At 36.8% G+C, this 25,836-nt stretch overlaps 6 protein-coding genes across 9 annotated transcripts; 3 read left to right on the top strand and 3 right to left on the bottom strand.

The window, feature by feature from the left end:
- The first annotated feature begins 314 nt into the window (after window positions 1-314).
- On the top strand, window positions 315-2,234 carry LOC18596943 (syntaxin-124). Its single transcript, XM_007025712.3, has one exon. It carries the CDS (start codon window positions 1,126-1,128, stop codon window positions 2,032-2,034), a length of 909 nt encoding a protein of 302 aa, XP_007025774.3. The 5' UTR covers window positions 315-1,125; the 3' UTR covers window positions 2,035-2,234.
- A 1,373-nt stretch (window positions 2,235-3,607) lies between these two features.
- VPS28-1 (vacuolar protein sorting-associated protein-like protein) lies at window positions 3,608-5,332 on the bottom strand. Of its 2 annotated transcripts, none has more exons than XM_018123269.2 (2): window positions 5,171-5,332; window positions 3,608-4,619 (listed from the first exon to the last, which is right to left on the bottom strand). In XM_018123269.2, exon 2 carries the CDS (start codon window positions 4,484-4,486, stop codon window positions 3,857-3,859), a length of 630 nt encoding a protein of 209 aa, XP_017978758.1. In that variant the 5' UTR covers window positions 4,487-4,619; window positions 5,171-5,332; the 3' UTR covers window positions 3,608-3,856. The 2 variants fall into 2 exon arrangements, with proteins under 2 accessions (XP_017978758.1, XP_017978759.1); XM_018123270.2 differs by lacking the exon at window positions 5,171-5,332 and adding an exon at window positions 4,961-5,114.
- Window positions 5,333-6,176: 844 nt separating this feature from the next.
- Window positions 6,177-10,442, top strand: LOC18596941 (Tetratricopeptide repeat (TPR)-like superfamily protein). Its single transcript, XM_018123199.2, has 5 exons — window positions 6,177-7,957; window positions 8,290-8,474; window positions 8,577-8,747; window positions 8,862-9,314; window positions 9,868-10,442. Exons 1-5 carry the CDS (start codon window positions 6,460-6,462, stop codon window positions 10,300-10,302), a joined length of 2,742 nt encoding a protein of 913 aa, XP_017978688.1. The 5' UTR covers window positions 6,177-6,459; the 3' UTR covers window positions 10,303-10,442.
- Window positions 10,443-10,573: 131 nt separating this feature from the next.
- Window positions 10,574-11,927, top strand: LOC108662587 (pre-mRNA-splicing factor syf1-like). Of its 2 annotated transcripts, XM_088807479.1 has the most exons (3): window positions 10,574-11,038; window positions 11,163-11,586; window positions 11,796-11,927. In XM_088807479.1, exons 2-3 carry the CDS (start codon window positions 11,231-11,233, stop codon window positions 11,806-11,808), a joined length of 369 nt encoding a protein of 122 aa, XP_088663605.1. In that variant the 5' UTR covers window positions 10,574-11,038; window positions 11,163-11,230; the 3' UTR covers window positions 11,809-11,927. The 2 variants fall into 2 exon arrangements, with proteins under 2 accessions (XP_088663605.1, XP_017978767.2); XM_018123278.2 differs by having other exon boundaries at window positions 10,574-11,586.
- A 1,322-nt stretch (window positions 11,928-13,249) lies between these two features.
- On the bottom strand, window positions 13,250-14,949 carry LOC18596940 (uncharacterized). The gene is made up of 2 exons (XM_007025709.3): window positions 14,274-14,949; window positions 13,250-13,899 (listed from the first exon to the last, which is right to left on the bottom strand). The coding sequence occupies exons 1-2, from the start codon at window positions 14,872-14,874 to the stop codon at window positions 13,502-13,504; spliced, it is 999 nt and encodes a 332-aa protein (XP_007025771.3). The 5' UTR covers window positions 14,875-14,949; the 3' UTR covers window positions 13,250-13,501.
- Window positions 14,950-20,469: 5,520 nt separating this feature from the next.
- On the bottom strand, window positions 20,470-25,527 carry LOC18596938 (ADP-ribosylation factor GTPase-activating protein AGD5-like). 2 transcript variants are annotated; one of them, XM_088807773.1, is made up of 12 exons: window positions 25,326-25,527; window positions 25,084-25,208; window positions 24,121-24,179; window positions 23,870-23,960; window positions 23,675-23,729; window positions 23,477-23,567; window positions 23,133-23,361; window positions 22,353-22,617; window positions 22,025-22,191; window positions 21,534-21,755; window positions 21,395-21,453; window positions 20,470-20,890 (listed from the first exon to the last, which is right to left on the bottom strand). In XM_088807773.1, the coding sequence occupies exons 2-12, from the start codon at window positions 25,132-25,134 to the stop codon at window positions 20,731-20,733; spliced, it is 1,449 nt and encodes a 482-aa protein (XP_088663899.1). In that variant the 5' UTR covers window positions 25,135-25,208; window positions 25,326-25,527; the 3' UTR covers window positions 20,470-20,730. The 2 variants fall into 2 exon arrangements, with proteins under 2 accessions (XP_088663899.1, XP_017978731.2); XM_018123242.2 differs by having other exon boundaries at window positions 25,084-25,527.
- Between the last annotated feature and the right edge of the window lie 309 nt (window positions 25,528-25,836).

Raw genomic sequence — 25,836 nt, 5'->3', positions numbered from 1 at the left:
TTTCCTACCTTATTTCGTGAGGTCAGATCAAAAAATGTGCTTAGGTGTAATGGAGTATAATCTTTCAAACCTCCAATGATTTTGATAATTTTGTGAATGATTTAATGAGGAAGGAGCACTGGTAATTTATTATTATTTTTTAATTGGGAGTAGGGAGATTCGAATATTGTTTTTTAGATTTGAGATTATGTATTAATTAATGGATCAAATGTTCGGATGTTAGTAATAATTTATTGTTAAGTAGGATAAAATTACAAAGAAATAGAGAGAAAAGTTCTTCATATTGATTAGTTTCTGACAATATATACATAGTTTCTGGGCTTTTATAACACCAAACAAAGAATTGGACAGCAATTCTATGTTTAGTTTAGAGCGTATTTCTTCATAGAAGCTGCCCAATTAACTTGAATTGAACAGCAACGTGTCTTTCTACTGTAATCTCAAAGTAGGTTTCGCCCATCTCTGTTTTATGAGCAAAGGGAAAAAAGCCTTAGATCGAAATTAGAGGCTGTTTTAAGGGGTGTAGAACCATGCAAAATGACAACACACTTTGAGCTGCTGCCAGTTCGCGGAGGTCAGATTTCAAGCATTCCGACCACACTTCCCCTGCATTCAGAGGGCTGGATTCAAGATGATATATGGGTCTAAACCTGGAAGGGATAGATTAAACATTGGCATTTGGCTGCTTAGAGCTAGAGGATGCGATGGATTCATGGATGGGAAAAAGGATGACCAGGTCAAACAAGCTATCTTGGTATCCACTGAAAAAGGGAGTGTCATTGATTATCCTGAAACCTACAAAAGAAGCCTTATTTTAGATTAGCTATTATTCTCAAATAACCTTGTGCCTCTAATACCTTCATTTCTTACCAAAAATAAGAGAAATCAGCCTTTGTTTCCTGCTTGGTGACATTTTTCCGTTTTGTCACCTCCTCTTTTCCTCCTAGTTCGCCAATAGCATATGGTGAAGAGGAAAGACAAAAGCCTCCCCCAAGTCTCCCAGAAACTCCAAATACGGTAAGAAAGACATTACAAATTAATACTAGATCACTAGTTCATACAGCAGCTTCATCCATCCTGAAGCCATTGAAAGAAAAAAGGAGTGATTTATAAGGTTGTGCCAAAATGAATGATTTGATCTCGATTTCGTTCAAGAAATACACAGACCTGAAGCAACAGGCCTACCTGGACGACATGGAAGCTGGGAATGAGAGCGTTAATCTCGATAAATTCTTTGAAGATGTGGAGAATGTGAAGGAAGACTTGAAGAATGTGGAACGGCTGTACAAGGCATTACAGGACGCCAATGAAGAGAGCAAAACCGTGCACAATGCGAAGACCATGAAGCAACTACGTGCCCGAATGGACACGGACGTTGAGCAGGTCCTTAAAAGAGTCAAAATCATCAAGGGGAAGCTTGAAGCTTTAGAACGTTCCAATGCAGCTAGTCGAAGCATTCCAGGTTGTGGTCCTGGATCGTCTGCGGATAGAACCAGAACCTCAGTGGTTAGTGGCTTGGGAAAGAAACTGAAGGTTTTGATGGATGATTTTCAAGGATTGAGGTCAAGAATGCAATCAGAATATAAAGAAACAGTGGAACGCAGGTATTTTACCATCACAGGGCAGAAGGCTGATGAAGACACGATTGAGAATTTGATATCGAGTGGTGAAAGCGAAAGCTTCCTGCAAAGGGCCATCCAGGAACAAGGAAGAGGTCAGATTATGGATACCATATCCGAAATTCAAGAAAGGCATGATGCTGTTAAGGAGATAGAGAAGAACTTGATCGAACTCCATCAGATATTCCTGGACATGGCTGCCCTTGTGGAAGCTCAGGGTCACCAACTCAACGACATCGAAAGCCATGTTGCTCATGCTAGTTCCTTTGTCAGACGAGGTACTGAAAACCTTCAGGAGGCTAGGGAATATCAGAAGAACTCAAGGAAGTGGACGTGTATTGCAATACTTGCTGCTGCTGTCCTCATTTTTGTCCTCCTTTTCCCACTCTTACCAACAATTATAAATCTCTTGTAGGAAGTCAAAAAGGAATAAAAAAAACAAAAACGAAAACAAATTTTTCTCTTCTTGAGATGTATTCTGATTTTCAGCCTAACAAAATTCAGTTTAGTTCGTACATAGAGCAAGTTTCAGACACCATTTGTTTCTTCTCACATGAGAAAACAGTCCTAGACAAAAGTTTTTCACATAAAAATAGCACAATTAGATATGGAAAGTTGGGGAAATTCCTTCAACTTGGGGTATTCTTGATTCTTCTATCCACTCATAGTTGGAATCCAACAAAGTTAGGGGCCAATCACTATGGTGAGGTGATTTTGTGCGACAGAATCCCACCAAGGGAAGTTTGAGTCAATATTATTGCGTGGGTGGTTACAAGGACATATCACCCACCTTTAAACAGCTGTTTGACATCCCTTTTTGAATGAAATTTCACTGCTTTTCTTTTTCCTTGTCCATTTAATCTAACAAAAAATCTTTGGTACACCCAGTTCATTTACACTACAAGTGAAGGCCTCCAATCCGTATGTCCGAAAATAGGCTTGCCTAATCTTCCATTAGACAAGAATATTCATACCCCTTGGGAAATATATAGAAAGAGGCATTCAGAATCAGCTTGATCTCAAGAAAGCAAGCACCAAAGGCCATTTACAATCTTAAACAACCCTATATGCTGGTGAAGGAGTGGAATTGCAGTCAGAAGCCTTAAGAGTGTTCCTGTAAATCCTGTCACTTTCGGTTTTGTTGTGTGTGATGGTGAATGAGCTGTGGTTGTGATGCTGGAAAAGAAAAGGAATGATCCGAGATAAAAGTTCACTGCTGCCTGTACTGTTCTGGTTCGCTGGTTTCTGGTTTGCAGCTGTAGATATGGATGGTTGGTTTCGATTACAGATTGATGTTTTGAGTAGCTTTGCATCACCAGAGTTTTAGTTAGGTATATGGGTTGCTTTTGTTTTGTACATGGAATAGGGGGTTAGGTCCTTCCACCTGCATTATATCAAGAGCAGGGGGACTGTTTTTGTCTGGTTTCGTTTTATGTATACGTCTTAAAGGACTGCAGGGGGTAATGTGTGGAGGTAGTTCAAAGGTATATTGGGGGGTATACCCAGCATATTAGGGGTATACTGACCAACATCCTTTGTTCTGGACCTGCAACCTGCTGATGTTCTGAGTAAGGGGAAAATTTAAAAATTTCATTCCCATTGAATTAATGAAATCTAACATATGACTTTCAAAAAAATTCTTAAACAACCCTATAGACACAAGGCAGAAATAAATTACACCAAAAAACCACATCAAGCAGTGGGAGAACTTCCTCATACTCAACAAACACACAAAGGAAAGCTGGAAAGGCCAATCTTAACTATCTCCAGTCTACTCCCTGCAAGTCCAGAACATGTTAAATCAAACACAGAGAAATGCCTCATTTCTTAAGCCTTGAACTGCAGAATTTCCTGTACTTGTGTTGCTTTATTCCATCTATGAAAAATGAATGCCAGCCCTTGAATCGGATTATAATTGGATTCAAAACTTTCACTCAGCTATGTTGGATGGACAATTAACATATAAGACAATAATCACTCATGCAAGATGACAACAAACTGCCATGGTGAAAAACCATTGGCGAATGAATATATTAATATTACAAAACCAAATCAATGCACAAATTCATTCTCATAGAATGACACCATAAACAATTTCTCCATAATCAGCACATAACAGAAATCCAATCATTCCCAAAATGTATACACTGTTACCAAAGTAATAATCCTTTCCAGATATCTCTGGGAATCCAAGAGTTTGCAGCACTAAACAAAAAAATACTGTATATTGGATTACTTCAAGTACCAGCATTAGGCAAAGCTGCCATAAATGAATTATATGAAGATTCCAAGTCAAAGTGGAGCTGCCTAGCTTGCTGCTCTGTTAACTCATCTGCTGCCCCCATCTTCGACAACCTTGAAATCCATTCCTTCATCTTTGTCTTCCCCTCGAAATCAGGGGGCAAAATACTAAGCTTATTAAGTGATGCTGAGAGGTCAGATAAGAGAGGATGCACTTGATCAACCGCCACCATATTGAGTTTCAATGAATCCATGGCAGTAATAAAATTCTGCACACATTCAGCCACAATGGCAGCTGAGGTAGTAGCAGAAGCAGCTGCAGCAGCCCGGTGCTCCACAGTGGCAGGCACCCCAGAGGTCACCAGCCGATTTATAGCAGCCGGGCAGTCCATTTTATACGTATCAGCAAAGCGTTCAATGCTAGGGACCGTGTCTTTCAGCGTGGAAGCTAAGGTTTTGAAATGGGCAATAAGCTTTTGGCACTCAGTTTCATATTCAGATGATGTAATGATATCCCTCACATAAGCCTTCTCAAGCTTCTCTGTTGCTTTGATAATGGCATAAAGCTCAGCAAAATTCTCGTACATTTCTCTCTCGCGCTTGTCGTTCCATAGCTTAACCTCCATTTAGGCAAGACTTGATATATTATAGTGAATAAAAGGGTCAACTTGGGATAAAATAGAATGGTGTTTTGAGTTTTTGAATTGGAGGATTGGAGAAGAGAACGGGACACGCGCAAAGAGACCTAAACTTTATTCACTGTGAAACAATTGAATCAACAAAGAGAGAAAACAGCTAATCAGATTACTATTCGTTCATCATCAATCAAGATTCTATTTTTCTGCAAATCACATAATCCCAACAAATATTAAAATCGTTAAACAAAACGAAAAAGAAAGATACCCAAAACGAAAATCATCAACTTTATAAATTCTTCATCATCAAACATGGAAAAGATCAAAACTTTAACATTGTTCTCTACTTCTATCTGATTCCCTAAGCAACCGAACAGAAAACCAACAAAAGATAAAACGCTAAGAACTTAACAAAGAGACGATCAAGAACAAAAACTTGCAAAGAACCCAATGAAAACTTCTTACCTTAGTTCATCCCAAAAACGAGTAAAGCCCTAACAGAATTTTATGTTCACGGTGCCAAATTATAGGAGAAACGAAAATTAAGAAAAAAAAAAAGGGTCGTCTTCTTATATTAATATACATGTAAACAAATTAATAGCTTTAAAATATATATATAGAAACAAATAAATAAGAAATTATGAATGGTGTGGGGGAGAATCGGCAATGACTTACAAAGAAGTGAAACGCGGCTTCGAATGTCGTGCAGAGGTATGGTGTTGCTTGCAGCAGAGAGAGAGAGAGAGAGAGAGAGAGAGAGAGAAACGGAGGGATTGCGTGTGGGGTGGAATATATTATTGGGTGCTTACGGCATCTACGTGTAGCAGTTGGGAATGACCCTGACAAGTAGAAAGCTCCCCCTCCCTCTCCCTTCTCTTCCCCTATTGTACAATGTGTAGTCAGGTTGTAGGAATGCCCTTTTTTTTTTTTTTTTTTCCTTTTTAACCAATCAATCAAATCTTATTAAATTTTAACATCATAATTTATAGATTTAATATTTTAAAAATTAAAAAATTTTATTTTTATTATATTCAATCAAATTAATAAATAATTAATTATAATTAATCGAAACATTATATTTTATGTCACTTAGTATTGATATAATGATATTATTATATGATATTTTCGTTATAAAAATATGATTGCATAGAATAAAAGAATTAAAATGTTATTTAAATTTTTTTAAATAATTTAAAAGCTTTTTAAAAATATTATATCTAATTTATATATTAAACTAAATTAAATGACTTTTAAAAATAAAAAATTTGTCTACATTTAATTTGAACTTAAATTTAAAATTTTAAGTAAGTTAGTATTTGAGATTTATAATTTTGTCATCTTTTTAATCTCTTAACATCAATTATTTATTGTTCTAATTTTATTTTTTTTAAGTATTACCATATATGAGTTCGAGGAAGAAAAAATTAAGCATTAAGTAAAAGAAATTTAAACTCGGAAATTGCACAATGGATTATTTGAAGATGGGCCATGAAGGATTAATAAGAGCCCATTTATATTGGTTGTTATAATCCAATGGACCACATTCAATGGGCTATTGGGCCCATTTCTCAAATCTTGAAGAGGGTTAACCATACCCGATTTCAGTCCTAATTCCTGAACTCAGTAAACCACTGGTTCAACTTACATAAAGACCTACGGGATCCTTAATACGACACCGTCACTTAACTCTTCTTTTTGGGCGCCATCCCATCCTTTCTTTCCCTTTCCCTGCTCCAAATCGGGAGTTGCCCCCAAAATTCTTCCTCCTCCTCGACCCAGCAATTCTCTCAACTCGATGAACACTAATAGGGCCTTCTTGTAATCGACTGCTATTCATCGAATTGAAGCACAATTCCCAAATCTAATTTTTTTTCCCTTTGTTCAGCAACGTACAACACTGCCGAAGTTTTCCACTCAGGTCAGTAGAGCATTTTCTTTTTAGGGTTTAATCGTTTTCTTCTTGAATGTCGCTGCCAAAGGAGCTATATCCATCCCAAGATGATCTTCTCTACGAAGAAGAACTTTTGAGAAACCCATTCAGTTTAAAGCTGTGGTGGAGGTATCTAATAGCTAGATCAGATGCTCCTTTCAAGAAAAGATTTATAATTTATGAACGAGCTTTGAAAGCTTTACCGGGTAGTTACAAGCTTTGGCATGCTTATTTGCGGGAACGTCTTGAAATTGTTCGGAATTTGCCCGTCACTCACCCTCAGTATGAAACCCTTAACAATACGTTCGAGAGAGCGCTTGTTACAATGCATAAGATGCCTAGGATTTGGATAATGTACTTGTTGACATTAACGGAACAGAAGTTGATTAGTAAGACACGTAAGACGTTTGATAGGGCGCTCTGTGCTTTACCAGTGACTCAACATGATAGGATTTGGGAGCCTTATTTGGTTTTTGTGAGTCAAAAGGGTATCCCCATTGAGACGTCTCTTAGGGTTTACAGGAGGTATTTGAAGTATGATCCTAGTCATATTGAGGATTTTATTGAGTTTTTGGTGAATTCAAGTCTGTGGCAAGAAGCAGCTGAGAGGTTAGCATCTGTTTTGAATGATGATCAGTTTTATTCGATAAAGGGTAAAACTAAGCATAGATTGTGGTTGGAGTTGTGTGATTTGCTAACAACGCATGCCACAGAGGTCTCGGGGCTCAATGTGGATGCAATAATCAGGGGTGGGATTAGGAAGTTTACCGATGAAGTTGGGAGACTTTGGACTTCTCTTGCTGATTATTACATCAGAAGAAATCTGTTTGAGAAGGCCAGGGATATTTTTGAGGAGGGAATGACAACAGTGGTTACGGTTAGGGACTTCAGTGTCATTTTTGATGCTTATTCACAATTTGAAGAGAGCATGGTGGCTCTCAAGATGGAGAGCATTGATTTGAGCGATGAGGAAGAGGATGATGATGTTGAGGAGGATGAACACGAAGAAGACATCCGTTTGGACATTGATCTGTGCAAGTCAAAATCCAAGTTTGAGAAGCATATATTTAAAGGGTTTTGGTTACATGATGATAAGGATGTAGATTTGAGGCTGGCTCGGTTAGAGCATTTGATGAATAGAAGGCCAGAACTGGCTAATAGTGTCCTTCTGCGCCAGAATCCACATAATGTGGAGCAATGGCATCGTAGGGTCAAGTTATTTGAGGGGAAGCCCACCAAGCAAATATTGACATACACGGAGGCAGTTAGGACAATTGACCCAATGAAAGCTGTCGGGAAACCCCATACTCTGTGGGTGGCTTTTGCGAAGCTTTATGAGACTTACAAAGATCTGGCCAATGCTCGTGTCATTTTCGATAAAGCTGTCCAAGTAAATTACAAGACTGTTGATCACCTGGCAAGTGTATGGGCTGAGTGGGCAGAGATGGAACTGAGGCACAAGAATTTCAAAGGTGCACTTGAGCTGATGAGACGTGCCACAGCTGAGCCTTCTGTTGAGGTCAAACGTAGAGGTAATCCTTGTTTCTGTTGCATGAACAAATGATATCTGAATTCAAAGTTAGGTTATTACATTCCTCTTGGCATGCATAGCTTTGTATCCTATTCTTTTCCATCTCAGGGTCTTTAAACCCTTTTTTTGTCTTTTTGAAAATAATGAGACCCGTGTAATCTGTGGTAAGTAAGGAAAAGAGATTATATTAAAAGAATCATTTTTTAAAAAATTATTTGGTAACTTATCTTCAATCTTATTAAGCTTTAGGAGAAAAGAAGTTTAATTTTCAACCATGGCTTATTTCTGGAACTAACGAACTCATGATCCTTTGGTCTATTTTGTCGTTTGCAGTTGCTGCTGATGGAAATGAACCTGTTCAGATGAAGCTCCATAAATCCTTAAGGCTCTGGACATTCTATGTGGACTTGGAAGAAAGCCTGGGTACTTTGGAGTCAACACGAGCAGTCTATGAGAGAATACTAGATCTAAGAATAGCTACACCACAAATTATTATAAACTATGCATTTTTGTTAGAGGTGAAAACAGTTCTCCTGTACTTCTGTTTCTGCATTCTGTTAAATTTTTTCCTTAAATGGTTTGATGGACTAACAACTACTATGCTTTTCTAACTTGTGCAGGAGAACAAATATTTTGAAGACGCTTTCAAAGTGTATGAAAGAGGTGTCAAGATATTCAAGTATCCTCATGTGAAGGATATATGGGTCACATATCTGTCAAAGTTCGTAAAGAGATATGGGAAAACAAAACTGGAACGAGCAAGGGAGCTTTTTGAGCATGCTGTTGAAACAGTATGCACATTATGATTTTTTTAACTAAACTGTATATTTGACTTGAATGATGCTCTGAATTATCAATGATCTATGATGCTGATTTTAACATAAATATTTCCTCATTTTTATCAGGCACCTGCAGATGCAGTAAAACCCCTGTATCTTCAATATGCAAAGTTGGAGGAGGATTATGGGCTTGCAAAGCGAGCTATGAAGGTCTATGATCAAGCAACTAAGGCTGTTCCAAATAATGAAAAGCTTGGCATGTATGAGATTTACATTGCTCGTGCAGCTGAAATCTTTGGTGTTCCAAAAACAAGAGAAATTTATGAGCAGGCAATAGAGTCTGCTCTTCCTGATAAAGACGTGAAGACAATGTGTTTGAAATATGCAGAGTTAGAAAAGAGCTTAGGAGAAATTGATCGTGCTCGTGGAATATACGTATTTGCATCTCAGTTTGCAGATCCACGCTCTGATGCTGATTTTTGGGATAAATGGCGAGAGTTTGAGGTGCAACATGGAAATGAAGATACCTTCAGAGAAATGTTGCGGATTAAACGGAGTGTTTCTGCAAGTTATAGCCAGGTAAGCCTTTTTTTTTTTTCTTTTTTTACTTTCAGACAACATAAAAGCATAAGTTAAAAGACAAATGGTGTCCAATATTTAGCTCTTCTGCTTTCAGAAATGACACTTGTTTGGACAAATGGAGATAGTAGGTTGTCACTGTTAATAACTATTGGAATATCGCTGAAATAAGTAATGGCATGCATTATGTATTTTATGATAAATGTCTGAAGTTTTCAATTGCTGCTAACTACTGAGTTTTCACATTGTCATCAGTTATGGTCTCTAGGGTAAAATGTCTTAACACCTTTATTAGTATATGTTCTCTATAGATCAGTTATCATCTAAAGACTTGATTCTAGTTCCTTTTTCGTTCTGCTGCTGGCTACCTTGACAGGAAGCTATTTGTGTTGGTGTAAATCGATAGATGTTTCCGAGTTGACATGCATTGCTATATCAATTACATGTATTAGTATCTGATTTTATACTTGTTCTTGCATTATCAGGAATGCTTAAGTTCAGACTTGTAACTCTGAACTCCAGATTCTAACTCTCATCGTTTCTGTTCTTCCAGACACACTTCATTCTACCAGAGTATCTGATGCAGAAGGATCAGAACATCGATGAAGCTAAGGAAAAATTGAAACAGGCTGGTATATCTGAGGATGAAATGGCTACTCTTGAGAGGCAGTTGTTACCTGCAGCAAATGACAGCTCTAGAGAAGTAGGCTTTGTGAGTGCTGGAGTCGAGTCACAGGCAGATGGAGGGATGAAAACAACAGCAAATCATGAAGATATTGAGTTGCCTGAAGAAAGTGATTCTGAAGATGAAGAAAGAGTTGAAATTGCACAAAAAGACGTTCCATCTGCCGTGTTTGGAGGTCTTGTACGGAAGAGAGAAGACAGTGACAAAGATGGAGGTGGAGGTGATGTCTCAGCTGCCAACGACAAAGATGGTGAGAGCCGTCTGGGCGCACTTGAGCGAATTAAAAGGCAGAAGCGAGCTTAAAATTTGTGTGCCATATTTTGAGCATTTGTATATTTCGATCTAATCTATTAAGTTTTGGGATTCTTTCTTTCATTTTAATATGGTCTACACTATTGCTGGTGAATCTAAGTGACAACTCTAGAGTCAGTGTTTGCTTTTAACTTTAAAGTCATCAACAACAAAAAAAAAAAAAAAAAGAATGACAGAACACAGATGGACTTTCCCTTATTGTTTCTTGTGCTGTGTTATAGCAGCATATTTTCACCTTGATCAATTATTACATCGAAAGGCATTGAAATACCGAAGGGAGTCATGATCGAGGTGAATATGCACGGTTCAAACTAGAGGATATTGGCACAGTTAAATATTTCTTAGGCCTAGAGATTGCACGATCGCCTATCTATCGAAAGAAATTTACTTTGGAAACATGGGTTTCATGGGACAAAACCAGTCACAGCCTTTATGGAGTCTAATCACAAATTGAGCAAGATCAGGGATGAAGATAGATTGACTGATCTTACAAGTTACAGGCAATTGATTGGGAAATTATTGTACCTGACCTTTATTAGGCAAGATATATCTTATGCAGTGCAAGTTGTCTCAATTCATTGACAAACCTGAACATGAACATCTGGTGAAAGCAGCACCAGGTCAAGACATATTGATGAAATCAAATTGCAATTTGTGTATTTCTGCTAACTTAGATAGTGAATCCGCGGAACGAGCAAGGGAGCTCTTTGAGCATACTGTTCAAATGGTTTGCACATTATGATCTTTCTACCTAAACTGTATATTTGACTTGAATGATGCTCTGAATTATCAATGATCTCTGATGCTGATTTTAACATCAATTTTTCCTCATTTTTACCGGGCACCTGCAGATGCGTTAAACCCCCTGTATCTTCAATTTGCAAAGCCGGAGGAGGATTATGGGCTTGCAAAGCGAGCTATGGAGGTATATGATCAAGCAACGAAGGCTGTTCCAAATCACGAAAAGCTTGGCATGTATGAGATTTACATTGCCCGTGCAGCTGGAATCTCTGGTGTTCCAAAAACGAGAGAAATTTATGAGCAGGCAATAGAGTCTGGTCTTCCAGATGAAGACACGAAGACAATGTGTTTGAGATACGCAGAGTTAGAAAATAGCTTAGGAGAAATTGATTGTGCTCGTGGAATATATGTATTTGCATCTCAGTTTGCAGACCCATGCCCTGACGCTGATTTTTGGGATGAATGGCGAGGGTTTGAGGTGCAACATGGAAATGGAGATACCTTCACGGAGTGTTTCTGCAAGATAAGAGCCAGGTAAGCTTCTACTGCTGCTGGCAACCTTGACAGGAAGCTGTTTGTGTTAAGTCATGGTATTGGTGTAGATCGATAGATGTTTCGGAGTTAACAAGCGCTGACATGTCAATTACGTGTCAATGTCCTTGCATAATCGTGAATGCTCTCAAGTTGAAACTTGCAATTTCTCAACTCTAGCTTCTAATTCTCATTGTTGTCTGTTCTTCCAGGCACATCCAATGAAGAGAAAAAGAGGGAAGTGATGCAATCATGAGACACGCAATGCTCCAATTTCCATTGACAAAGAAAGGTTAAGATGGATTTCTTCAACTTGAATTGGGGCCTACGTAGTTCAATCATACTCTTCTCTGACAATTGATATATCAAGCTTTAAGATACAGCAATACTTTGCCGCAAAGCTTGACCTTAAAGAAAGAGTTAATGCTAGTGCTATGAAAACAAATTATTGAAAGCCTACCTCATAGGCAAAATTTTTTTAATTTCATGAACATCAAAATTGATTGGTTTCAGCTCATTGTTAAAAAAAAAATGATTTCAAGATAAATATTAAAGTAAATTCTAACTATCACTTATAGATTTTAATTTCTTTCACATGCCAGTTTGTGATTTTTTTTTTTCGAGCAGTGCTTCATGGATAATTTTGTTACCATTAGATTGTTAATATTATTTAATAAAATTATAAAAATACTCTTAAAGGTTTACAAGTAACGACCTTTAAATAGAAATATTTTGATAATGTTATTAAGTAAAATTAGCCATATAATTTTTAAGAGAACAAAAGTTATTCAAGTTATGTAAATTGATAAAAAAATAAAATAAAATACCTCAATTTTTTAAATACATTTATTATTTTTTAAAATAAACACTTCATCTTAAAAAAATATATAAATCCAACCATTAATTGACTGATAATATATTCGTTAATTTAATGATATAATAATATTAAAAAAAATTTACTCTTATTTAATTTTAAAAATTATTATTATGTAATTTTATTAAAATTTTTATTAATTTAAAAAAAACTCTTGAAGCTCCCCTGGGGAGCCCAATCAGGGCTCCCAAGGGAGCATCAGGTGGTCTACCGATGCAATGAGAGAACAAAAATAATAAAAATAATAAAATATTTATTTTAATAATTAATAAATTTTTATATAATTTTGATCAAAATTTTAAAAGTAAAAATATTTTATAAAAAAAAATCATCACAATTATATAAAAAAATATAGACTGAATATACCCTAAAAATGAGGGTACTCATCACTAATCCAATCACACTCTATTCAAGTATTATAATCATGTTTAATTTAAGGTGGCGTTGAACCTAGGGCTGAAAGCGCTGAAAAAGGACAAGATCACATGTATTTTTTGTCACAAACACTTGCAATACGGGGATCAAAATATTTGGCAGTCGGGCCCCAATCCTCACTACCCCCACGATCTAGGTGTCACCATGAGTGTAGACAAGGACCTCGCAACATTATTATTCTTTAGGGATCCCACATATTCTTCTTATTATCAACATTGGCATTAAATGGACATCTTTTGTTCATCTTCATTTCATAAAAATAAACGTAAATCAAGCGAAGAAAATGATGAATTTAGTAGGAAAAACACTGCTGATTGTCTTCATTTATACAAGACAATAGTTCCTATGATCCTCTACTAACATTCAAACCAGCTGTACCATAAAATCTACAGCAGAAAAAAAAGGAACAAGGAAGCAACACCCTATTTTTTTTCCTACTCCAACCTTTTTAATTTGTTGGAGAAGACATATTTCTGACAATTAATCAACATATATTTCTTTTTCCTGTTCTTTGTTTTTTTCTTCTTTTTTTTTTGGGTTCTGAAAGTAGATACTTTCTATTCCTCGAAAACACAAGCTTTACCTATATAATGGACCCATGATTAGTGGCTAACTTCCACGGTTGATCATCTCCATGTACTGATTGAGTGACTCTTGCCTCTGCAACCTCATCTCGTCATTGAACTTCTTTATAAACGCTTCTACTCGACGGTTCAACTCGTCCTGACTCAGAGAAGGCTCTTTCCTCAGCTTTCCTGAAGCCGGAGAAGAGGTGACTTGTACCGGTGGCGGCTGGTAATTGGTCCGGTCTCTGAACGTTTCCGATTTCTTCATCAGAGGAGAGTCGGCTAATGCTTCCACGTTGACATCACGGCCGTGGTTCTCCCACGTGTCCGACTTCTTCAAGTGCCTCGTCAACGGCATTGCTCTCCCTTCCGTTATCATCTTCCACGTGTTCTCCAGCGTCTCATGACGTTTAGGCTTCGCCACTCTCAACGCTCGGCCACCTGCATTAGCCGCAGATAATTAAGTGAAATCACCATTCTTTTATATTTATAATCCTTCTTAGCTACGTAATTTAGATATTTTAAATTTTATCGTCAAGTAGAAAAGACTATTTTGTCCTTTTTTGGTGGCGCGTCAATAGACGCCATTTTTGAACTGAGCAAAACGACACCGGTGCATTTAGAAATGAGATAGAACAACAAACACGTGGATAAAAAGCTGAAACACCACCGGAGAGGCTCAGCCGAACCGACAAAAAGCGTTTTTCTGAGTTCTTTTTGAATTCCGAGACTTTAGATATTGACAAAATCTAACCGTTAACATTTTTATAAATAAAATATTAATATTATTAGATAGAAGAATGCTGGAAATATACCTTCAGGATTGGCTCTAACAGGTTTCCGGTGACCGAACCTAGAAGCAGCAGGAGGTTTCTCCGTCGGCAAAAGACTATCCGATGGAATCTCCGAAGAATCCATTCTCCTTGGAGGAATCCACTCCGACTTGGAGATAGCAAACTCGTCGCCTCCATCTCCAACATCTTCAACCGCCGCATTGCTCTCCTCCTCAAAACCCCTCGTTTCCACCTCTTCTCCTCTCTGCTCTTGCTCGTACACCAGAGCACTGGATTCTACTACACCGAAGTCCAAGCCACTCTTCATCTCGTCCTCGAAAGCTGGCCCTTGATCCACCGAGATCTTCGACCTCTGCTGCATCTGCTCCTTCTGATCTTTCTCGCCGGTTTTATGATTAAACCGCGACGATGCTGCAATCGTGATAATGATTCCATTGATGATGACGTAAAGATACGGAGGCTTGAGCCAAGAACGGAACGTGCTCCATAACAACGGAGCTTGAGAAACCGAGAATTCCAAAACCAATGGAACAGAGACTTTGAGCCCAAAAGCTATAGCTAACATACCAATAGAAATAAACAGTACCTTCAGCGACAAAATCAAAGTGCTCATCGACACCATTTTTACTGGTTCAACAGAAAAAAAAACCCTTTCTTTGTTTTTTGGTTCTGTTTTTTGAAAGTTAAAAGGAGGTTTTTTTTGGGAGGACAGAGAGTAACGACTGAGGTGAACTGAAATATATAGAGGGAGAGTGGGCACAGTTTTTGATTGAATCTAGGTCGTTAGATTTAAGAGAAAAGTGAGCTCGACGGATGGGATTCGTTAGGCGTGTGAATGCGTGGGGTGGTTTGGGAGGTTCCAGGTGGGCGTGTAAGAATATCTGTGGTGGGGCCCAGGTGGGAAAAGGTTTATAAATCGCTCAATATTTTAAACAAAAAAGATAAGGTCAGGGTTAAAATGAAGCTGCCCTTGTTCCTGTTTAAGTCGACACCCATGTAAAATTTGATCTTTCCGGAAGTTGCCATCATAATTATGTTGTTTGACAATTAAGTTACCTCCTCAATCAATCACACTGTCACTTCCTATTCCCTAATTACTCTATATTCTTTTTTTTTTTCTCAATCAAATTTCAAATTATCAATTTTACCATTATTATTTTTTAATCCTAATCATTAATCACCCCTTCGGTAAGTGTTTAAAAGGATTTACCTAATATATCTTAAACTTGCATTAATTGTTTTATAATTATTAATATTCTCAATGAAATTTTCATAAAAAATTAAAAAAAAATCCGATCGAGCTTCTTACTCTTCTCGACCTTCGTTAAATCACCTGCACTCCTTCCTATTGTGTTCGAAGCTTTCATCTCTTTTTTATTAATTTATTTTGTTAAGGATTTACTTATCAGTTGAAAAATGTTAAAATTAACCTTTTATATTCTATGGTCCCCAAGACGAAAGGAGTATTATTTGATTAATGATAAATGTTTTTTGTTTAATTTTTAGAGAATGGCTAATTTTATGTTTGGAGCATATGGTTGGAAGCTAGTTAATATCAAAAGACTGTGTGGCCAACCAAGTAATAATGGAGGGCAGAGGTTTCAAGAATTAATGCCCACAAGTGAGTAATCTTTATTGAGAATGAAAAGGGAGAACTGCTGTTTTCAGGAATTTGGCAGATTATTATATAAGCAAATTGGGGAATAAAGTGGTAGTAAGGAAAATTTTTGAATTATTTAAATGGGAAGAGGGACCATATACTTTTATATCCAACGGTCATATTATTGACCGTTACCCACGCAAGTTGCACCAAGATCCTGAAGCGCTGATCCAGTGGGTGCGGAGGGGGGCTTCGCACCTTGCGCATGTGCCCCACAGCTCGTTGGGTGTACCACTGGACCGACCAACCCTTTTTTGTACAAGCTCAAATAAAACCTCGACGATTTTAAGTAAAAGCCTGGCTCTTTTAAAGAAAGAAAGCAGGGAAAGGTCGTAAATGGAACAGTGTGGCTCTGTCCCACCAATTCATTTCCACCTAGTAAAAGGTTGGCTCCTAAAGGATATGAGCTGTCTGACCCCAAACGTACTAAACCCCATCATGCTTTCTATCTTTCCTTCGTCCTCCTCTTTGATGTTCCCCTTTTAATCAGGCTTTTTATGAGTACGTTGCTTTGGTCTTTAAAAATATTTGCTCAGACTTTCGTGCTAACGTCCGTGCTAAGCTCACATATCGATTTACATTTTCTAAGATTTAGATGCAAATATCTGACTTCTATATACTTCTTTCGTCTCATTTTTTTTTTAATATGAGTTTGTAAGTCTCGTATATTATGAGATAAAGACAGAGATATGGCTAAGTGGTCTTCACTATCTCGAACCGTCATTTTGAAGTCCCACCCTTTAAAATTGGGTGCTTTTTCTTCTTTGCACTAAGCCAAGATATTAAAAATGACAATGACAATTAATAAAGACTTTGAAGGTAGGACATAGACCATGTTTATGGGTGATCAAAATTTATATTATATGCTCACAAACTATATATATCAAGGCAGCATGATGAGGCCCCATAATGATCAATAACATCAATATGGAACTTGGAATTGAGACATGGTGTGTTTCTCTTTCTGCCTGTTTGGTCGAATGGGAGTTAAACAGTTGGGTTGAGCCCGATATTTTCCAAGTACATGTCAAATAATGTCCAAGAACAATAAAGTGTGAGCCACCGTTGTCTTTGTATATAGCAAGAACATTAAATTAATTAGATTTCAACCCTTTAATTATTCCATTTTCGTGACAGTTCATCTATAATTTTGTTTGTTGGCGACAAGACACCCGTCACAATTTAAATGCATGAATTTCGAAATCTAACTATATATATTATAAGTCTTAATCAATTTAGAATTATTTTTATGAAACAATTATTTTTCGTGAATCTAAAATCGAATCTCACCCCATAATTAAAATCGTCTACTATACCATGAATTTAAGAATAAGCCCTATTCAAAGTAGCGAAATGATGTGAACCCATCATATCACAGGGAAATTTCCTTTCCTTTAATTACTAAAAAGGAAAAGAATTTTCAATAAAAGATCTACGTGGACAAGTCTTATTGGTCGAGACTATAGAGAGGCAACCATAAAAATATTACAGAAGAAATTGCATGCGCCCCTACGTATGATTATCTTTCATGCAAATATATATGTAGCTAGTAATTTCAGATAGTATCGTCTTAACCAAGCGAAAGTAACTTTTACTTTTCCACCAAAGATCACACCTATGAGATTGGAGATCTTTTGTTGGCCGTGTCTCGTGCCATCCATTTGCATGCAATTTGCAGTTCAAGGATAAGACATGGAAACTTGCTGATTAAGACATTCAATATTGTTGGTCTTTTTTTAGCTGTAAAATTTGTCATTTTCTTTCTAGATTAATGCTGTGCTAAGCTTAGAAATTAACGGTCCACAAAGGATTAAGTAAAGATTAATGAAGCTGAAAAGGGAAGAAAAAAAACGATTGCTTTGGGCCAAAACGCGTGTCGGAGAAGGAGACAAATTGTCGGTCAGTATGACATTACAAGCGTTTTAGGATTAAGACTGCAGGGAACAGATAGAGTTGACTCCATTAATCAAAGACTAGAGAAGAAGAAAGTTCATGGCAGTTGTATGAATAATAAAAAAAAATTCCTTTTCAAGCGAAAGGGTATGGGAGATTTGGATTAGAAAATTCTGGATGTTACTGTAGAAGGATTTTTTGGCTATGTATTTTTGTGGATAAACAAGTATAAGGCTGCATATTGGTATGTGTACGCATCAGAGATGATACCAGTAGCAAAATGGATACTTGGATGTTGGAACATATTCCTTTGGTTCTATCTTCCTCAATTATATGAGAGACCCAGTACTATTTTTAACTTGGAGCAATATTTGTTTGGTTGATTATCATTGGTTAAAAGAGCATAAGGAGCTTCTGGCACGATGTCAGTGATGGTTGTTGTTCTTGTCTTCTTGTGTGAGTTAGGCCCTCCTCTCCAAAGGATTGCAGGCTATTCTATTGGAGTTTACCCATCACTTTTTGTTGGTTTTGAGAATCTCTCTCTCTCTTGTGACTTGGGCCATTTCTTGGTTAAAAGAGGAAGCAACGTAGTTCTCCAACTAAACAGCTCTAATCACTCCATTAATGGTGGTTAGATATGTTGCTTCCTTGTTTATTGTTAATTAACCAGCTCTATCTACACTCTACAAATTAAAAGAAAAGGTAATTAATTTCATTTTATATTAATGTTGCCGACTGTCATGGCAAACTTCAGCTCTAAGCTAGTATCAGAAATTAAGTATTACATTTATTGCAAGAAAAAAAATGAAAATGAAAGTTTACAACAGTAAGCATGCATATTAAATTGTCTACAGTCGGGTTGGCAAGATAATATTAAGGATAATGCAGTACATGTCCCACAAAAGACCACGACTAAGACCTGGGAAGTTAATGTTTCTTCAATTGATTCCATGTTAGCTTGTTTTGTCTAAAAAGTGCAATAAAGAAGAGAAAGAAAAAGATTTGCAGATGAATCGAAAGGGTTGTTGTGGGGCAGTGCAGTTGATCAGACACAGACGGTTTGGATGAATTCCCCCAGATGGAAGAAACATCCTGGAAATTACATCTCAAAACGATAAGGTTGTAGTCTTAATTGTTGATAGCCGTTTTCACCAAGTAATCTGACAAACCGTTTTACCTGTTCAAGTTGTGGACGGTGGTGGGAGTGGATAAGTCAGCAAAAGTGGTGAATCCTGACAGGTTGGTTCAAGTGTAGATAGTTAGCCAGAGAATGTTTTTTTATTCTACTGGTGTTGACAATTGGTACGATGACAGACTCTTCTTATGGTCAAGAACAAGGAATATGGGAGATGGGGTGGAAGAAGATGGGGCACTTTTTCAAGTCTACAGTCCAAGTCCGTTACTGGTCTGGGGCACCGTCCTTTCGTTGGATGGGTGACAGATTTCATCCCCTCATTGGAACATGGCTGCCTTAGGTTGTTGTTTTGTTTTTAATGTGATTCTTACTAGGTTTCCATGGATTAGTTATTCTTTTCTCAGAAAGCGTCTCTGCTTAAAGAGCAGGTAGAGTTTTACTTCATGTTCATATTAGGTAGCCAAAATGGTCATTTTGGTGGAAAATAAAGCCCAGGATTGGTAGCTATACGTCCATTTATTGCACCCTTTGCGTGCATCTTGTAAATGGTTAGGACTTAGGAATTGAAAAAAGAAATAAAAAATCAAAGGATATAATTGATTTATCTCATAAAGCTAGTCAAAGTCAATGCAAAAAGATAACTTAATTGCTGACAAGCAGGGAGACTGTAAGATCAACGCCTGTTCTCTAACTCATATATGCATGTTTGAACATTTGACTTCCATATCACAACGTGAAATCTCATTCAGATTGCTGACAAGCAGGGAGACTGTAAGATCAACGCCTGTTCTCTAACTCATATATGCATGTTTGAACATTTGACTTCCATATCACAACGTGAAATCTCATTCCCATCTCTCTGATCAATCTGAGATTTGGGGAGATTTGGGTCTTACAACTGTTGAAGATGGAATTAAAGAGGAAATTAGAAAAAATTCCAAAAAAAAAAAAGAAAAAAGAATGAAGCTTTGATCACCAATTTCTTGACTATGGAAGGGCTCCAGGGGGCAAATGGCACCAGGTTTGTTGGTCAAGATTCCATGAGCCAGCCTAGAACAATTGTACATTTTTTTAATTTTGTGCATGACAGGTAACCGTCTCATTCAGTCAGTTAACCAAACTAATAAATTTGAGTCTCTTAACTGTAGTTTCCTGAACTCAGCAAAAGATTTGACATGGCACACCATGGTGGTCCTTTCAAGCTTGTTATTTTAGCTAATTGATGCCCGAACACGAAATCTAAGATTTAGAAGTTACACTTGCACTCAAACTAAATGATAAAGAATCTGGTTGACTAGTTGCTTGCTTGCATCTTTAATTTGATTATAACCTGCTGAAGAATCAATATGCATATATGAAAAGATTGTTTCAATCTCCTTTTATTAATCAAACAAGTCCACTGGTGAAAACTAGAGCCTTCCTTATGTTGTGAAAAGCCAACCATTGGCATCTCACTACACAATATACTACAACAGTGTTAAAAGTCTTGACTCGGGGAGGGAGGGAGAGAGACAAGAGGAGAAGAGAAATTCCAGGTCAATATCTTCATTGCTTCTTCAATAAGATAAGAACAATCAGCCTTTATTACATCAGCACACTGCTTATAAAAATGGATTATTATAAAAATGAAACCAGTATCCAATAAATCTAAATGAATAAATCCTTCCCCACCTGAGGAGAAGGGCATACAAATCTTATGGATAATGCACAAAAAATAAAATATATACTCCCCTTTGATTATGTGTAATGCAAAGAAAAAACATCTGTTCAACCATGGTTCTGCCAATGAGTTACTGCTTTGTAAACATCCCTTGCGTTAATGACGAGAAATCATAATCTTTTCCCCATTGAGTTGGGGTCACTGATGGAACAGGAGATGCTGAGATAGGCCTACCTCCAATGCTTTTCATGCCAATGGTTGGTGGAACTCCTGGCCCTGGTGTGTGCAAGCTGCAATAGCAACCAAATTAGTGACAAGTGCTTCAAGAATGGGGCATACAATAAGTTGGATCACATGGAACGTGATTAGTTGTTAATTTCAAAAGAGTGCTCGTGAAACTTAGTCATTGTGTTTTTGCCTGAGTCTGCTTGTATTAAGCTAATCAGAAATTGAGTTCACATAGAACTCTCCATACTAGGATCAATGAAGGTATAAAACAGTGCATCGAAATATCACTGGTAATCAAATACCAAGGAATGATCCCAGTTAACCTCATTTCCATGCTTATACCGAATTAACAGAAAAAAAATATTTGGTGTGCTGTGATTGAACCTTGATAAACTATGAATCTGGTGATAGGACTTAAGTTTCGTTTTACTAAAAGGAACAGTTTAATTTGCTTTTAGATTCATACAATTCCTAAAAACTAAAGTCAATAAGACCGATCAACTACATAAAATTTAGAAATAAGCAACTGTTTTAGATGGTCAAGCTGAAATAATTTGTGTATGCACCTGGAAGTTGGGAAATTAACTGAATTTCCTGCTGGGTACATCTGTTGGTTGCTTCCCACCTGTACAGGGAGACAATAACATTATGAGACAGGATGAATGCAATCTAGAAAAAAATGGTGTAAGCATGTTGCAAGCAAACCAGCATATGCTTCTGTAGACCAGCGACTGGCATCACCACTCTAGGAAATTGATGCCCAATGCTTCCAGAATTTGGAGCAGGAAAATGCATGCCATGATGTGCATTGACAGGAAAGGCTTGGGATCCACCATTAGGCTTCGCAGCAGTAGCCATGAAGGACTGTTGTTGGGAAAGCATAGCAAGCTGTTGTTGATGGATAGAAGTTGGAGACACCATACTTGACTGTACAAAATTCATGATTAATTGGTAAAACCAAACTTGGAGAAAAAATTACAAACAATTAAGCTTAAGAACAATTAAACAAATATCAATGGGAGAAAAGCAAACTTCATGTTTGTGTTACTCATATCAAAGAAAAAATAATTTAAATTTAAACAGTAAATCTCTACTTTCAAACTTTCTTTAATAGAGTAGTGACTTGACATGGTATTGACTGCAAATTCCAGGATGATCAATATAACTTCAATGCCAAGTCAATGAAGATTTCATACCGAATACTGAATATCAGGTTTAGCATCTTCCTGTGGTTTCTCTGGAAAAGTTTGTTTTACTGTTGTTGAATCTCTAAATAGATCCTCAATTCCATATTTACATTGCACCTTGGTTTGACTTAAGATTGATGAATCACTAGCATCCCTGGTGGATTTTGCTTCAGCAGCTGCAAAATTGATAGGTTGAAGGTTAAAACTGATTACCAAATTTACATTACTATATCTACAACCCTCAGCAAGAAACTAAAGAAGGGATAAGGTAGAGAAAAGGGCATTAAAAGTAGTACTAATAGTTGTTACGAAACGATTATTATGGCAAGAAACATACATGACAAACCAGCCCAGAAATTATCATGAGCAGAAGTCTTTGAGCCATTTTCTCTAGAATCCCCCATGGAAAGCAGATTGAAAAGTTCAGTGGCATAATCAATTTTGGGTGGTGCTGCTGATGAAGTAGTCTTAACATCCTGCTTTATTGATTCAGCATTTGAGACTGATGGAGTAGGATTAACCTCCTCATTTGGAGATTCAGCCATTGAGACTGATGGTTCAGAATTCTGTAGAGGTTCTTGTGATCTTGTATCAGGTGTAACCTGTAGATCAAGTACACATTTCATTTCTGAGTCACATACATGTAATAATGAAAAATACTACTTTTAAAAATGTTCATTATTGGTTATAAGTTTGAAATTTGTATTCATCCATGTTTTCTAGCACTTCCAAGCATTTTAGCATTTCACAAGAGATCCTGCTACGTTAGTTATGCTTTTGAAAAGGTTGCACTCATCATCTAAACAAGAAAAGAATTCTTATTTTATCAGTTACGTTTTTGAAAAGTTCCCATTCCCATCTAAGCAACATAGTCTTATAAAACAAAAATTAATAACTAGCATCAACATTGAATCAAAGAATATTGCTTTTAATTTTCAACATTTCAATGCAAACTAAAGGAAAAGAAAAGAAAAAGTAAACCATACAGGTTCTGTTATTTGGAATGTATGAATTTCCTCTGTTTGATAGGCAGCAAAGTTAACCGCAGCAAAAATTCTTATTGCACCAATGAATTTACTAAAAATCAGTGTACAAAACCAAACAAAGACTACACTACCTTCTGAGGAACATTAACATGCGCTTGCGAGCAACTTTTAGGAGTAGGAATGCTGTTATTGGCAATAGATGGGTGAGTAACTTTCTTCTCTTCTAAAACATGATTTACATTATTCATGTACTTAAAACCACCACTTCTAGGTTGTCTATAAAGTAATTCCTTCTCTTCACGCACACTAGAAGGTAATTTTGGCTTTCGACCCCTGGGAACCCATCTCTTTTCTTCATACCTAATGAAGAAAAAAGCATCCTTAAGCAGAATTTTAGGTAAGAAAACCACTTCTGACAAAGCAATAGAAGAAAATCAAGCATAAAATTAAATGGGTAGTTTTTATGAAGTTGTACTTTGCACGAATGAAATTCTCAATTCCAACTCTGTCATAATTGGGAGGCAACTCCGCTTCCCAGTAATTATTTGATTTCTCATTCCCCATGGCTGCAAGAAAGAAGAAAAGAGGGTTGCTATCAGCACCTGATTTCGATCTGAGATGGTCAACAGAATCTAGTATAAACACAAGTCAAAGAAATAATTGTGTGGCTTACATTGAATAAAAGAAACCTGCTCTGGAAGCCATGTATCTAAAGTAGCAGACCTCACCTGCATGAGATCAAATACAATCTCCATAAATATGTTAACAAGAAAATTGAAGTATAATAGCAAAATATAAATCAATGAAACTATTGTCAGGAGTTGGGGACAAGAGAAGCAAACTAATAATGAAACAACATAAACAAAACCTTTGATATGTGTACTCCAAGACTTCTGTGAATCCCTGAACATTGCATGCAAATGAATATTCCTAGATTTACACTAGCCCATCGTGGTCCCCTGCATAGCAGACAAGCCGTTATAACTCAAAGTCCCAGTCCTTTACAGTAACTCAGAAATCTTGTTTAAAAATTTTCTCTTATTCCCAATCATACTTTTCGAGGACTCGGAAGTTTCTGCTAATACATTAATGGTAGCAATATCGTTACCAGATACCTACTTGCTTTTGCAGTCTGCGCATTCTCTATTCTCAGGTAACTTAAGAAGGCCCTCCAATATCTGCAGAAGATGGCACCAGATGAATCAAATTGTTATTACTTATTACTACTATAGCATACAAAATGCTTTTAGTCTGGTCTCAATTCATCACATTCAAGGAAACCCTGTGATGAAAAAGACAAAGTGATTGACTCAATTTGATTTTATGTGTGATACCATTGGCCATTCACCATTGACCATTAAAGAAAGTTTTACTTAAATTAAAATGAACCAAGTTATTTAAGATGAACAGAATGTTCACAAATTCGATCATACATGGCCTAAGACATTCAAAACTACCGGAACATATATAGAAACAACATTGCAATTTGCAACATCCAAGATATTGGACAACTGTTTATTGCTGTATGCGTAGAAGACCCATATCGGTACACTAGCTTCCTGAAGCTATAACAAAATGTATTACTGTGGGCCTTGGTTTCAGACACCTTAGGCTCACCAACCACAATTGACAGCTTAAATATGAAAAGCAGTGCTACTCGCTCTAGTGAAAAACAACTGGAAATCATATAAGACAAATAATTTAACTATGTAGGATAACCACTGTTTTTAAACTACTCCAAATTGGCCAATTAAACTAAGGATTAATTAAATAAGCAAAGATAAGGGAGCCCAAATTGGTTGATAACACAACTTAATCCAGGACACAAGCTATTCCAAAATTACAAAAAGTTCGAATTTTCAAAACAACAAACAAATATTGAAATCAGATTCTTCTCTATGGCCTTGCTTTAGAGAGTTTATCAACATAAGGATAAAGAAAACAATCAAAGCTAGCAACCATTCAGTTTAGTGTCATCAAACATATCAAAATTCAGACTTTACCAATAAGAAAAAAAGAGTCTTGAGCAAAAGAAAACACTTAAGCTTAAATGGGTAATAGACAATGATACAAAGAGAAAACCTTTCTGTGTTTAGCGTTAAGTTGTTTAGAAACGTTAGCCTTCTCGTTCATGATGCAAACTACGTCTCCCTTTGCTCGAAAGCTCTCTTTTTTTTTCTCTGTAAGACAAGCTTTCTTCCTTTTGTCTGCAAAGCCTTTATTCGAATCAGAGAGAGACGGCAATGAGAAAGAAAGAAAGAAACAAGGCAGAAAGGAGAAGTTTGAAAGGATATGAGAAATGGAGAAATGGCAAAAGTGGGTGCCTTTTGTTTTTGCTTTTGGTTTGCTTGACTTTCTTCTCTCTCTTACTCCTTGGTTTGTTCTCTTTGGTTGGAGGCTGGCGTGTACACTGCCGTCAAAGTGGGGCTGCCTTTTTTGGTGGCCTGACTATTCTAAAACCTTTTCTTCTCTGGCGCCCTTCCGTCTAGTTTTCTGTTTGGTTGCCTAGAGACCAACGAGGTCAAGAAAACGAGATTCTCTCTTAAAAATAGAAACATTTCATCAGTTTTGCTGCAATTAGTAATAAAAAAAGGTTAGTCCAAAACTCGAAATACGAAATCCAATTTTCTTTTACGTTTTGGAAAAACATAACAAGGAACTAATTTGTTTTAAGGTATAGGTGATATTAGATGTTTATATATTTATATTAATAATGTATAAATTCAAATAATGTGATATTCTACATTAATTCTTACATGTTTAAGTTGATAACATATAAATTCAAATTAAGCATAGATGATATTTTAAGTTAACTTTTATACCTTCACTTTAATA

This window comes from Theobroma cacao, chromosome 6 (genome assembly GCF_053813885.1).
Source record: "Theobroma cacao isolate CCN51 chromosome 6, ASM5381388v1, whole genome shotgun sequence".
In the NCBI taxonomy this organism is placed as follows: domain Eukaryota; kingdom Viridiplantae; phylum Streptophyta; class Magnoliopsida; order Malvales; family Malvaceae; genus Theobroma; species Theobroma cacao.
This window is presented reverse-complemented; position numbering and strand designations above follow the sequence as displayed.

Excerpts from the sequence above, each read along its gene's own strand:
- LOC108662587 (XM_018123278.2), top strand. The coding sequence starts at position 11,114 with ATGCTGATTTTAACATCAATTTTTCCTCATTTTTACCGGGCACCTGCA.
- VPS28-1 (XM_018123269.2), bottom strand. The coding sequence starts at position 4,486 with ATGGAGGTTAAGCTATGGAACGACAAGCGCGAGAGAGAAATGTACGAG.
- LOC18596938 (XM_018123242.2), bottom strand. The coding sequence starts at position 25,134 with ATGAACGAGAAGGCTAACGTTTCTAAACAACTTAACGCTAAACACAGA. Across the intron at positions 23,362-23,476 it reads GAGAATTTCATTCGTGCAAA|GTATGAAGAAAAGAGATGGG; the intron begins GTACAACTTCAT and ends TTTCTTCATTAG. Across the intron at positions 22,618-23,132 it reads ATGTTAATGTTCCTCAGAAG|GTTACACCTGATACAAGATC; the intron begins GTAGTGTAGTCT and ends CTTGATCTACAG.
- LOC18596940 (XM_007025709.3), bottom strand. The coding sequence starts at position 14,874 with ATGGTGTCGATGAGCACTTTGATTTTGTCGCTGAAGGTACTGTTTATT. Across the intron at positions 13,900-14,273 it reads TGTTAGAGCCAATCCTGAAG|GTGGCCGAGCGTTGAGAGTG; the intron begins GTATATTTCCAG and ends CGGCTAATGCAG.
- LOC18596943 (XM_007025712.3), top strand. The coding sequence starts at position 1,126 with ATGAATGATTTGATCTCGATTTCGTTCAAGAAATACACAGACCTGAAG.
- LOC18596941 (XM_018123199.2), top strand. The coding sequence starts at position 6,460 with ATGTCGCTGCCAAAGGAGCTATATCCATCCCAAGATGATCTTCTCTAC. Across the intron at positions 7,958-8,289 it reads TGTTGAGGTCAAACGTAGAG|TTGCTGCTGATGGAAATGAA; the intron begins GTAATCCTTGTT and ends TGTCGTTTGCAG. Across the intron at positions 8,475-8,576 it reads ACTATGCATTTTTGTTAGAG|GAGAACAAATATTTTGAAGA; the intron begins GTGAAAACAGTT and ends TAACTTGTGCAG.